At 45.0% G+C, this 12,677-nt stretch overlaps 1 protein-coding gene across 2 annotated transcripts in view; it reads left to right on the top strand.

The window, feature by feature from the left end:
- The window catches only part of VWF (von Willebrand factor), a 487,638-nt gene that overhangs the window by 263,187 nt on the left and 211,774 nt on the right, over positions 1-12,677 (top strand). For both annotated transcript variants that reach the window (XM_063928500.1, XM_063928501.1), the window contains 3 exons: positions 2,905-3,018; positions 3,535-3,691; positions 4,988-5,146. In XM_063928500.1, the coding sequence (XP_063784570.1) occupies positions 2,905-3,018; positions 3,535-3,691; positions 4,988-5,146 (430 nt within the window). The remainder of the gene's footprint in view (positions 1-2,904; positions 3,019-3,534; positions 3,692-4,987; positions 5,147-12,677) is intronic.

The following is a 12,677-nucleotide window of genomic DNA, read 5'->3' as shown; positions in this document are numbered from 1 at the left end:
ATTGTGCTGAAATTAAGGGCCATTTACAACGGCCTCAAACAAGCGGAGAATTTTCTTCGCAACCTACCTGTTCTGATCCAGTCAGACAACGTCACGGCCGTGGCGCATGTGAACCGCCAGGGGAGAAAAAAAAAACCAGAGCATAAATGGCAGAAGCCACCAGGATTCTTTGCTGGGCGGAAAATTATGTAAGCGCTCTGTCAGCGGTCTTCATTCCAGAGTGGACAACTGGGAAGCAGACTTTCTCAGCAGACATGATCTCCATCCAGGAGAGTGGGGACTTCATCAGGAAGTCTTTACAGAAGTCACAAGTCGTTGAGGACTTCCTCAAATAGACATGATGGTATCACGCCTCAACAGAGAGATTCGGACGTATTGTTCCAGGTCGAGGGACCTCAGGCAGTGGCGGTGGACGCCCTGGTGACACCGTGGGTGTTTCAGTCGGTCTATGTGTTCCCTCCGCTTCCTCTCATCTCAAAAATATTGAGAATCATAAGACGAACAAAAGTGCAGACGATACTCATTGTTCCAGATTGGCCTCGAAGGGCCTGGTATGCAGATTTTCAGGGACTGCTCTCAGAAGATCCGTGGCCCCTTCCTCTCAGGGAGGACCTGCTACTACGGGGGCCGTGCGTGTTCCAAGACTTACCGCGGTTACGTTTGACGGCATGGCGGTTGAACACCAAATCCTAACTAAAAAGGGTGTTCCAGAGGAGGTCATTCCTACTCTTAATAAAGCTAGAAAATATGTTACGGCGGTACACTATCACCGTATCTGGAGAAAATATGTGTCTTGGTGTGAAGCCAAGGATGCTCCTACTGAAGATTTCCAACTAGGACGTTTTCTCCATTTTCTACAGACAGTAGTGGATATGGGCCTAAAGTTAGGCTCAATTAAGGTGCAGATTTCTGCCTTATCCATATTCTTTCAGACGGAATTGGCTTCTCTCACAGAAGTCCAGACTTTGGTAAAAGGGATGTTGCACATCCAACCTCTTTTTATGCCCCCAGTGGCACCATGGGACCTTAACGTGGTGTTAAGTTTCCTTGAGTCACACTGGTTTGAACCGCTTCAAACAGTTGAATTGAAGTTTCTCACTTGGAAAGTGGTCATGTTATTGGCCTCGGCATCTGCGAGGCGGGTGTCCGAGTTGGCGGCCTTGTCTTTCAAGAGCCCCTATCTGATTTTCCATGCGGATCGAGCAGAGTTGAGGACTCGTCCTCAATTTCTACCTAAAGTGGTTTTGTCATTTCATATGAACCAACCTATTGTGGTACCTGTGGCTACGTGATCCTTGTAGAATTCCAAGTCCCTTGATGTAGTCAGGGCCTTAAAGATTTATTTAGCCAGAACGGCTACGGTTAGGAAAACAGATGCACTGTTTGTCCTGTGCAGCCAACAAGGTTGACACTCATGCATCTAAGCAGACTATTGCTCGCTGGATCTGTAACTCGATTTAGCAGGCTCATTCTACGGCTGGACTGCTGGTACCAAATTCAGTACAGGCCCATTCCACTAGGAAGGTGGGCTCTTCTTGGGCGGATGCCCGAGGCGTCTCGGCATTACAGCTTTGCCGAGCAGCTACTTGGTCGGGGTCAAACATTTTTGCTAAGTGCTACAAGTTGATACCCTGGCTGATGAGGACCTTGTGTTTGCTCAGTCGGTGCTGCAGAGTCATCCGCACTCTCCCGCTCGTTCTGGAGCTTTGGTATAAACCCCATGGTCCTTACGGAGTCCCCAGCATCCTCTAGGACGTAAGAGAAAATAAGATTTTAAACCTACCGGTAAATCTTTTTCTCCTAGTCCGTAGAGGATGCTGGGCGCCCGTCCCAGTGCGGAAACATTCTGCAATACTTGTATATAGTTATTGCATACTTAAGGGTTAAGTTACAGTTGAGATCGGCCTTTGGCTGATGCTGTTTTTGTTCATACTGTTAACTGGTTATTGTATACCATGTTGTACGGTGTGTATGGTGTGGGCTGGTGTGTATCTCGCCCCTAGATAACAAAATCCTTTTCCTCATACTGTCAGTCTCCTCTGGGCACAGTCCTAACTGAGGTCTGGAGGAGGGGCATAGAGGGAGAAGCCAGTGCACACACATTCTAAAGCTTTACAGTGCCCATGTCTCCTGCGGAGCCGTCTATACCCCATGGTCCTTACGGAGTCCCCAGCATCCTCTACGGACTAGGAGAAAAAGATTTACCGGTAGGTTTAAAATCTTATTATTTCACATCAGATGTGCACAGGCACATATACACTATGGTTCATTAAACTATACTGTAAGTATGTTTTTTGGACTGTGGGAGGTAACTGGAGCACCTAGAGGAAGCCCATGTAAACACAGGGAGAACATACAAACTCCACATAGATAAGGCATTGGTGTAAGACTGAATCATTGCATCACCATGCTACCCTTAAGATGGATGGATTGCTTAACTACAGTAGGTGGATGGAAAAATTCCTTGTATGTAAATGCTGGAGGGGAGGGCCTGTCTCCTCTCTCCTGTGGTGAAGCTAGCCAGGCACATTCATGAAGTCGGCTACTGGGTGTGTTACTGCATATGCGCAACCCCGGGCAAGCCACTGTGTTGAGTGTCGCAGTGCTGCACGGAAGTGTATATGGTCATACCACTGCTGTGTATATTACCGCAGTTACTGCTGTTCCTCAATAATCCTGCAAGCCTGGTCAAGAATCACTGTGTGGCCTAAACACCATTTCACAATTCCGCTTTTGCCTATTGTTAAACTCCTAGGTTCTACCCCAATAGGGCATATAAACAGAAAAAACCCTAAAATCTATCCTTTAATAGAAAGGGGAGAACATAAAAATGGTAAGCTTATATGTCATGTCATGTCTAGGATGTTTCTAGATGCCATGATAATGATATCTCTTTCCTAACAGTTCACCGATGCTGCTACCATGCCATTGTGTCAAGGCAATACCATGAAACAAGCAGCAGTAGAACATGCCTGCAGTATTCTGTTTGGTGACGTCTTTGAAGAATGTGAGAAATTGGTATGTGACGCCCATCCTAAATTGCACCTATAACCTGCACACGGTACACGCAGACATCTTGTGAGCTAGAAATTCCTGGTGAGCCACTGTGGAAACTGGAGACACTGGGGATCCACAACCAAGGCTGTTTACTGTTCATAGAAATTTTGAATAAGGTCTACCAATGACCTGTACTGGATCATGTGTTGACATCTTTCCACCCATTTTACCATGCAGCGTTTCCCACTTATAAAACTATCGATATACTATATAGGTGGTTATTCAGCACTGACCACGTATCACCATGTGTGAAATACATAACTCCTCCCATCTAATCCAATGGCCCTTCCCGTAGTTAGGGGGAACTTCCATGTCACAAAGATGGAACCTACTAGTCTACACATTATGTTGTTTTTTATGGGTTATTTTTTTATTTTAAATACACAGAGGAACTTTTTAGAATGCTCTAAAATGCAGAAATCAGATTTTAAAATAACGCTTAAAATATTTATTTTAATGATTGTTTCATTGCAACAGGTGAACCCAATGCCCTACTATGAGATCTGTACTTATGATACCTGCACCTGCGAGTCCATTGGAGATTGTGCATGCTTCTGCGATGCTTTAGCTGCCTACGCCCATGTGTGCGCTCAGAAGGGAGTAAATGTCCAGTGGAGATCATCACACTTTTGTCGTGAGTAGAAGAGAGCATAGACGCCCCCCAGTGGTAATGTGACCCGTATGCCTTACATTGTGACCTGAACCCACCAGCACAAAATGTTCTCACATAAGAACAGTATCTGATTATAGAAGAACCATCTCCAAGGACAATGGGGGAGATGTATCAAAGCTTTGAGAGGGACAAAGTGGAGAGAGATAAAGTACCAACCAATCAGCCTGTAAACTTGCTGAAAATGATTGGTCAGTACTTTGGGGTCTATTTACTAAGCCTTGGATGGAGATAAAGTGGACAGAGATAAAGGGGGTCATTCCGACCCGATCGCATGCTATGCTTCTTCGCAGCCGTGCGATCGGGTCGGAACTGCGCATACGCGGCGGCCGCATTGCGCAGGCGCCGTCGCCGGGCAGCGACACCGCTAATGAAGAAAGCGGTAGCAGCGGCGACAGCAAGAAGATTGACAGGAGGAAGGCGGAACCGGGCGTCAACTCACTGTTTTCTGGGCGTGGAGATCCAAATGCAGGCGTGTAGAGGAGTTTGGAGGGTGAATGTCTGATGTCAATTCCGGGACCTGCAACGCTGGATTGATCGCACAGAGTAAGTAACTCTTTCCCCGGTCTTGTTCTATACAAAACTTTTTTTGCATAGCAGGGCTGCACAAGCGATTGCAGCCTTGCTATGCAAAAATACACTCCCCCATAGGCGGCGTCTAGTTGACCGCACAGGCTGCAAAAAGTTGCAGCGTGCGATCAACTCGGAATGACCCCCAAAGTCCCAAACAACCAGCTCCTATCTGTCATTTTGCAAACCCAGCCTGCAACATGGCTCTTTGGAGCTAAATTGGCTTGTACTTTATCTCCATCCAAGGCTTAGTTTATCTCTCTCCACTGTAACTCTCTCCAAGCTTTGAGAAATCTCCCCTAATATGTTTTGATATGTGGTAGAGGAAGGTGAAGTGTATTATCCCAAACCATCTTACTATGAAAGTACCGCTTTATTAATGTGTGAAGAAGCATTTTCCACTTTCCATTGTGCACACTCACAATTAGTTGTGTCACCATTTTCCAGGAGAAATTCCCAAAATGGCTGTTCCACTATGTATGCATGTCAAATTAAGGGCATTTGTGTTTAAAAAATGCATTGTGAGCCCACATATTTACAGTCCCGTAACTTACCTATGATGACTGTATAACATTGACCTCCTGGAGACTCCATTTTGTATCCCAGTGTAACCTACTTGTGAGCCTCCAGGGCACAAAATGGCAGACAGTTGGTGTGCTAAGTATAATGCTTTGTTTATTCGGCATATAGCGCAGAGTTGTGAAGAAAAGAATTTGAAGGAGCAGGGCTATGTCTGTGAATGGCGATACAACAGTTGTGCACCGGCTTGTCCAAAAACCTGTCAACACCCTGAAGCTACCAACTGCCCGCTTAAGTGCGTGGAAGGATGCCAAGCACATTGCCCCCCTGGTAAGCTATATTATGTTATGTTCTATTAATTTCAAATATTGCTTCTTATTTTATAAAGATGTTTTCTAATGTGAGGTGAGGTGTTATACTGTACAGCTGTTCTATTTATTCATATATGACTAGGACCTCTAGTCAGGAGAGTTTTAACAGAGGAGGAGGCCCCTGTGCAGACCGTGAGGTGACCACCTCTCCCCCGGAGCAGTAGGCTCCAGCATTGTGCCGGAGTCTATTGCGCATGCGCCAGTCTCCGTCCATGTTCCGGAGACTAATTTCAGTACTGTGCATGCGCGGCAGACATTTTGGCTGTGTTTTTTTTTCCACGGCTGCAGTGCCTGACATGGAACTCTGGACAGGTAAGCATTAAAATGTGGGTGCAATGTGTGCACCTATTATAGAAACTCTAATGCCTCTAGTGGACCTCTAGCCTGGTATAGTGGTGTACTGGTGTTAATGGAAAGGACCAGTCTGATTCCTAATGCGAAAGAATATCTCCTACATACTGTATGAATGAGGCTGCAGCCTGGACCCCGCTGGATAGATACAAGTGTTGAACAGGAAGGAATCCCCCACATGTACTGTATTTAGTAAAGGCATTTATGGTAGAGCACAAAAATATTTTTCATCTTAAAATATGGGGTAATTTTCATATGTTAAGCATTGCTGGCGGCACATTGAAGCATTACTACTATGCTGCAATCTACAATGGGGGATGGGTGAGTGGCTACATACAGGCCTGGATTTGCAGTCGGCTCAGGGATGGACAGAATCCATTGTTATATTATCTGTTCACATTCTTTTTCTTATGACTGCACATCTGTTGCTGCCAAATATGTGCATGAGGTACTACCATTGTCAGTTTACTGCAAAGACCCATATGAAACAGTAAATCACCTCAGGACGACAGACCTAAAATTAAGCAGTCTTCAGGCTCAAACGTAGAAAAGTAAGCAGCCCTCAACTTTAACACCCGGTGCCAGGTGTTTTCTATCTAAAGCGGTAAAATGTGCTCCTAAAGAAAAAAGATTCTGTCTGGATGTAGCCTGACATCTATTACATTTCAATTTACTCAGGAGGATCTGGTGGTATTAGATGAGCTGAGTTTTACGCAGCGCTTTCAGCACGAAGTATAAAAATATTGAAAAGCAAAAAAAATCTGCATTTTCCTAAATCCCCTGTTTCTGGGAAAGAAAATAGGGGACCACAGTGGTATGGATACAGGACTGAACGCAGGGTGTTTTTGCGTACGTGTTTTGCGTGCTTTCGCATTATACTGTGCACACAACTATGGACGCTGAAGAGTCCTATGTCACTTAGCTGCATCTCTCCACTGAAACGGCGTAAGTGGGTGGTCATGTGGCAGGCTGTCGAAATTGCAGGCTATGCAGACTAGTGTAACTGTATATGCACCAATATATCTGTTTTCAGGCAGATTTTTTGCACAGATGATAGGAGTGGTGCAAGTGTACACTAACAATGATGACCACTATGAAACCACGCACACGGATAAGGACGGTCTGATTGCATTTCTACATTGTACTAATATATGATTTTTTTTTTTGTCCATGGACTGCTGCATTGAACTCCGCATCAGCTCCCATGTGTTCAGTGCTCACCCTACAGTTATTGCCCCACAGCTGTCCAGGAGCATATCCTCTATACTGGGCAGAAGGAATATTGAAAATGATCATATTTTTTATGCTTACAGTAGTGTACATAGGGGTAGATGTATTACACCCACATGGATCGTGCGATTATAGCACTTTCTGCTTCTCCTCTTTACCAAGACAAAGCAGGCAGCAATAGTGACAAAGGGCAGGATGTACTAAATTGAAAATGTGGTAAACTCCCATTTACCGCATTTTCCTAATGTACTAACTCCCGGCCGGCAGGTCAGCACCCCATAGACGCCTATGGGCTTCTCTCCGCAGCGCTGTGTGAGGGATCCAATTGGATCCCTCCCAGCATGTCCCGCGCCCACCCTGTCACCCTGCACATGCGCAGACTGACTCCCGGGCCGAATCCCAGAAGTCAGGCAGCCGCTCAGCCGCTGGGAATCGTGGAGGACAAGCTCTTATCGGAAGAGCTGTCATCCGCAATGCTAATCGCATATTTAAGTACATATGCGATTAGCATCGCGGCGATGGGTGGTGATGTCTATTAGTACATCCCGCCCAAAATGTATTAACATCTTGTTTTCCGGAGTGGGGGAGTGAAAACTCCCCCCTCTAGCGATCCCTGTTAGAACCCACAGCACATCAGCCTAGTGTGATGCGCTGTGTCTCTTCCCCCAGACGGCTACACTGGGCAATGCACGATATCTCGCTAGCTTCACAAGGTCTTCTGCACGGAGTCATCAAATTAAGTGCTGTCTGCTAATTAAGAGCTGTCCTTTGTGATAGAAGGACTTCCGGGTTTAGGAATGATGCATGACGCCGTGTATCCCTCACAGAAGGCAGTGGAAAAGAATTCCCATAGGTTTCTATTAGGTGACTCTGGGTCCAATCTTGGTGCATATGGGAATAAGGTCAAAATTCTGAAAATGGCATTTTCAGAGTTTTGGCATATTTTCAATGATTAGTGCATCCCGCCCAATATATGTACACAAATTATTTGTGCGCTTTTTTTCATGCACATCCGCATTAATGAAAAATGTATTTTATGCGCTAAGAAGTGGGAGTTACATCTATATCCTCCCCACGCTATGAGAAGCTCATAAACTTCCTATTGGCAGATGTGAGACTGAATGTAACCTCACACATTAAACCTTATTTACTAATAAGTAAATTCTAACTTATCTAGAAATAACGACACAGACAACTGAAATGCCATTAAAATTGGTCAACTGTATTCATTTTCCAAGTATGGTGGCACAAAGAAAGAACGGCCAGTCTATCAGCGACATTACATCTTAACGCTGTTCCCATGTCCACGACATACCTTTAACTAATCCAATTGACCAATTAAACTGTTGAGACCCCAACTCTACCCCCAAATACACCATAACAGGGCCAACCAGGCAGCCAGTACCCCTGATCCCCAGTAGGGTAGGTCAGATTAGATCAATGCATTGGGAAGAGAGCACACCTCCATAAAGCAGCGCCATAGCCACTGGACTGCCGTTCTTTCCCGCCACAGCTAGGTTGACAAACCCCAACGGGCAAAAGAAAAGAAAAAATTAAGGGAGACCGAATGAGGAAGGGCGGCAGGGAATCCAGGAAAAAGAGGAAGACCCTGTCTAACAAATGACTCAAAATGTCCTCAGCTCCCACCCAAAACCACTCCCCTAAACCCAATTGGCTAAGCTCCCTAACCTGTTAACCCTACAACCTCCTGTGTGGAGCCTCTCCAGTCTCACCCTAGTTAGGAGTTTATACTTGCTCCTGCTCATTCACACACTCATCCGTCATAATATGGAACAGAGAAACATTTTCAGGGTTGAAATAAATGTGGATTAAATAAAAAAAACATTATGGTAACATTCTGTAACCAGAAAACCTCATTTCAATTGCAAATTGCATCAAACACTTTGATGAATAATCTCATAGTAGCACAGAGGAGGTAGCGATCCGTTACAGTTCATTCTCACGGATGGAAATCTCGATAAAGAGTAAACATTATGCAAACGTTGCGTTTGCAACCTGTCCTATTATCAGAAACAGTTCAAGGAACAGTTTGAAATAATTTGTAACAGCCAAGCAGATGGTTATTTAATAGGATGGATACATATTGCTGGCTGAGACTTCTGAAAACAAATTCCAACATCTATAAGTATTTGCAAATAACTTTTTATTGGGTGGAGAAGGAATGCTTTTAGTAGTTATCTGACTTTTTTGTTTCTTTTTGTAAAATTGTAGTGTTTAGCACCAACACTAACATATGACTTATTTGTTCTATCTGTACTTTGCTTGTAAAATACATATACTATAATAATGTCCCTATTGAACTCATAGATTTTGGGTCAGCAGTAGTATAATACTATGCCATTTGCAATAGAAAAAGTGTATGTAAATAATGCTTTCTTATCCTCTAACTTATGCCTCTGCGTAAAGAAACCATTATACACCTGCAGCTCCAGCTTCTCCCTGCTTTATTACTCATAGGTCCTTTCCTTATCTGATATTTCTCATAAGAAACCTCCAATGTCCCCAGCTAATCTGCATTAAAAAACCGTCTGCTGATAAAAAATGATGTCATCACGTTGGAATGTCATAACAGTTGGTCTGACCTCATATCCTCTCAACAGTGTCAGAGTTCCTGCATTAAAGCCCCCATACTGTGCATCACCAATCACAAAAAAACCCCCCAAAAAAACAGTTTGCAGATTCTGAGATTTTAATGCATATTTAAAGATTCCCCAGTCTACCAATCTGCACCCATACATTACAGATATTTTTTGAGTGATTTGCAGATCATTTTTTGCAAATACAGATCTGCCAATCCTGAAACGGTCTGCAAATCTGCTGATTGTTACCGTACACTAGCAATCTACAGCTCCAATTGATCTGTGAAATCCAACATGTTGTACTGTACAACCTGATTAACCAAGCCCAATCGATTTTTGGTCTGAACCCGCTATCTGTGAACCCCATACATTGCAGATTTCTTTGCGCAATCATCTGCAAAACAGCAAATTGCCCCAAAACATTGCTCATGTGTGTCAGCTTTACAGTCTCCAAAGACTTCTGTTATTTCCCATACTCAGAAATCACACACCGCCACATGATAAAAACACAGACACTTCTAAAAATCACCCAATAACAACATCACAACATTATCCACAATAAAAATGCATAATAGTATAGCAGAAAGGAAAACGCCACACAGGAGTGCACAGGCAACATACAAAAAGAAAAACTCAGTAAAGGAGAAAGTGAGTGCCAGGGCCGCAATCAGAAATTCTGGGGCTCGGGACTTGCAAAATAGGCAGGCCCCCCTCCCTCCCCCCTAAAATTAAAATAAAATTACACACACACACACACACACACACACACACACACACACACACACACACACACACACACACACACACGCACACACTTTCTCTCTCCCACTCACTCTCCCTCAAGTTACCTATCACAGACTGGCCGGAGCTGTAGCAGACTGGTCCCATGTAGCTCTGCACCCTCCATTTCATGTAGCTCTACACCCTCTTCATGACTGAGATCTGCACTGTCACAGGAGAGGGGAGAGGACGCTGCAAGCTTCTATTGAAAAGTCTCTGCCAAAATGGCCGCCGCTTCAGAGGAGACAGTTATTAAAGATACTAGAGGAGCCTTTAATAACTGTCTCCTCTGAGGCAGCGGCCATTTTGGGAGGGACGTTTACAATAGAAGCTTGCAGCGTCCTCTCCCTCTTCTTTGACAGTACGAGAACTCGGTAATGAAAAGTGGGCGGAGCATCGCGGCGGCGGATGGCGGTATGAGCGGCCCGTGACCTCTCCTCCTGTCAGAGACGCCGGGCCCGGGACATCTGTGCCCGCAGCACCCCCCTGATGGCGGGCCTAGTGAGTGCAATAGTAAATATACAATAATAAAGATAAAAAGGAAAAAGATAATGTTAATGATAAAGTATATAATAAAATCAAATGCTGATAACAAATAATCTCATCACTGTGATGCACATGCATCGAGTCTTGTTAAAAAAATAGGATTTTAATACCTACCGGTAAATCCTTTTCTCTTAGTCCGTAGAGGATGCTGGGGACGCTTCAAGAACCATGGGGTATAGACGGGATCCGCAGGAGACATAGGCACTTTAAGACTTTGAATGGGTGTGAACTGGCTCCTCCCTCTATGCCCCTCTTTCAGACTCCAGTTATAGGAACTGTGCCCAGGGAGACGGACATTTCGAGGAAAAGGATTTATTGTTAAACTAAGGGTGAGATATACTGTATACCAGCTCACACCACAAACACGCCGTACAACATGGCATTATACATAAGTCCAGTCAACGGCATGAACAATTGGTAGCAACAGGCTAACCATAACAGAAAACACAACCTGTGTGCAACACAACCAATACTATTAAGCAAGTACTGTAGAGTCCGCACTGGGACGGGCGCCCAGCATCCTGTACGGACTAAGAGAAAAGGATTTACCGGTAGGTATTAAAATCCTATTTTCTCATACATCCTAGAGGATGCTGGGGACCCTTCAAGAACCATGGGGTTTATACCAAAGCTCCAGAACGGGCAGGAGAGTGCGGACGACTCTACAGCACCGATTGACCAAACATGAGGTCCTCATCAGCCAAGGTATCAAACTTGTAAAACTTTGCAAAAGTGTTTGAACCAAGTAGCTGCTGGGCAAAGCTGTAATGCTGAGACCCCCCTGGCAGCCGCCCAGGATGAGCCCACCTTTCTGGTAGAATGGGCCTTCACCGATTTCGGTAACGGCAATCCAGCCGTAGAATGAGCTTGCTGAATCGTATTACAGATCCAGAGTACAATAGTCTGCTTGGAAGCAGGAGCCCCAATCTTGTTGGGATCATACAGGACAAACAGAGCCTCCGTTTTCTTAATCTGAGCCGTTCTGGCTACATAATTTTTCAAAGCTCTGTCTAGAGACTTCGATTCCGCTAAGGCGTTAGTAGCCTCTGGCACCACAATAGGTTGGTTCATGTGAAACGATGACACCACTTTCGGCAGAAATTGCTGACGAGTTCTCAACTCTGCTCTATCTTCATGGAAGATCAAATAGGGGCTCTTGTGAGACAAAGCCGCCAATTCAGACACCCGCCTTGCAGAGGCCAAGGCCAACAGCATAATCACTTTCCAAGTGACGAATTACAACTCTACCTTACGTAAAGGTTAAAACCAATGAGATTGCAGGACCTGCAACACAACGTTAAGATCCCATGGTGTCACCGGGGCACAAAGGGAGGTTGGATGCACAGCACGCCTTTCATGAAAGTCTGAACTTCCGGAAGGGAGGCCAATTCTTTTTGAAAGAAAATTGACAAGGCCGAAATTGAGCATAATTTTAATCCCGCATTTACACCTGCTTGCAGAAAAATGGAGAAAACGGCCCAGCTGAAATTCTTCCGTAGCAGCCTTCTTGGATTCACACCAAGACACATATTTTCTCCAAATACGGTGATCATTTTTTGCCGTTACTTCTTTTCTAGCCTGAAGAAGTGTGGGAATGACTTCACTGGGAATACCCTTTCGGGCTAGGATCCGGCGTTCAACCTCCAAGCCGTCAAACGAAGCCGCGGTAAGTCTTGGTACACGCACGGACCCTGCTGTAACAGATCCTCTCGTAGAGGAAGAGGCCAGGGATCTCCCATGAGTAATTCCTGAAGATCTGGATACCAAGCCCTTCTTGGCCAGTCCGGAACAATGAAGGTTGTCTGAACCTTTGTTCTTCTTATGATCTTCAGCACCTTTGGAATGAGTGGAAGCAGAGGGAACACGTACACCGACAGAAACACCCACGGTGTCACTAGGGCATCCACTGCTATTGCTTGAGGGTCTCTCGACCTGGAACAATATCTCTGAAGTTTCTTGTTGAGGCGGGACGCCATCATATCT

The sequence above is a fragment of the Pseudophryne corroboree genome, chromosome 6 (genome assembly GCF_028390025.1).
Source record: "Pseudophryne corroboree isolate aPseCor3 chromosome 6, aPseCor3.hap2, whole genome shotgun sequence".
NCBI classification, from domain to species: domain Eukaryota; kingdom Metazoa; phylum Chordata; class Amphibia; order Anura; family Myobatrachidae; genus Pseudophryne; species Pseudophryne corroboree.
This window is presented reverse-complemented; position numbering and strand designations above follow the sequence as displayed.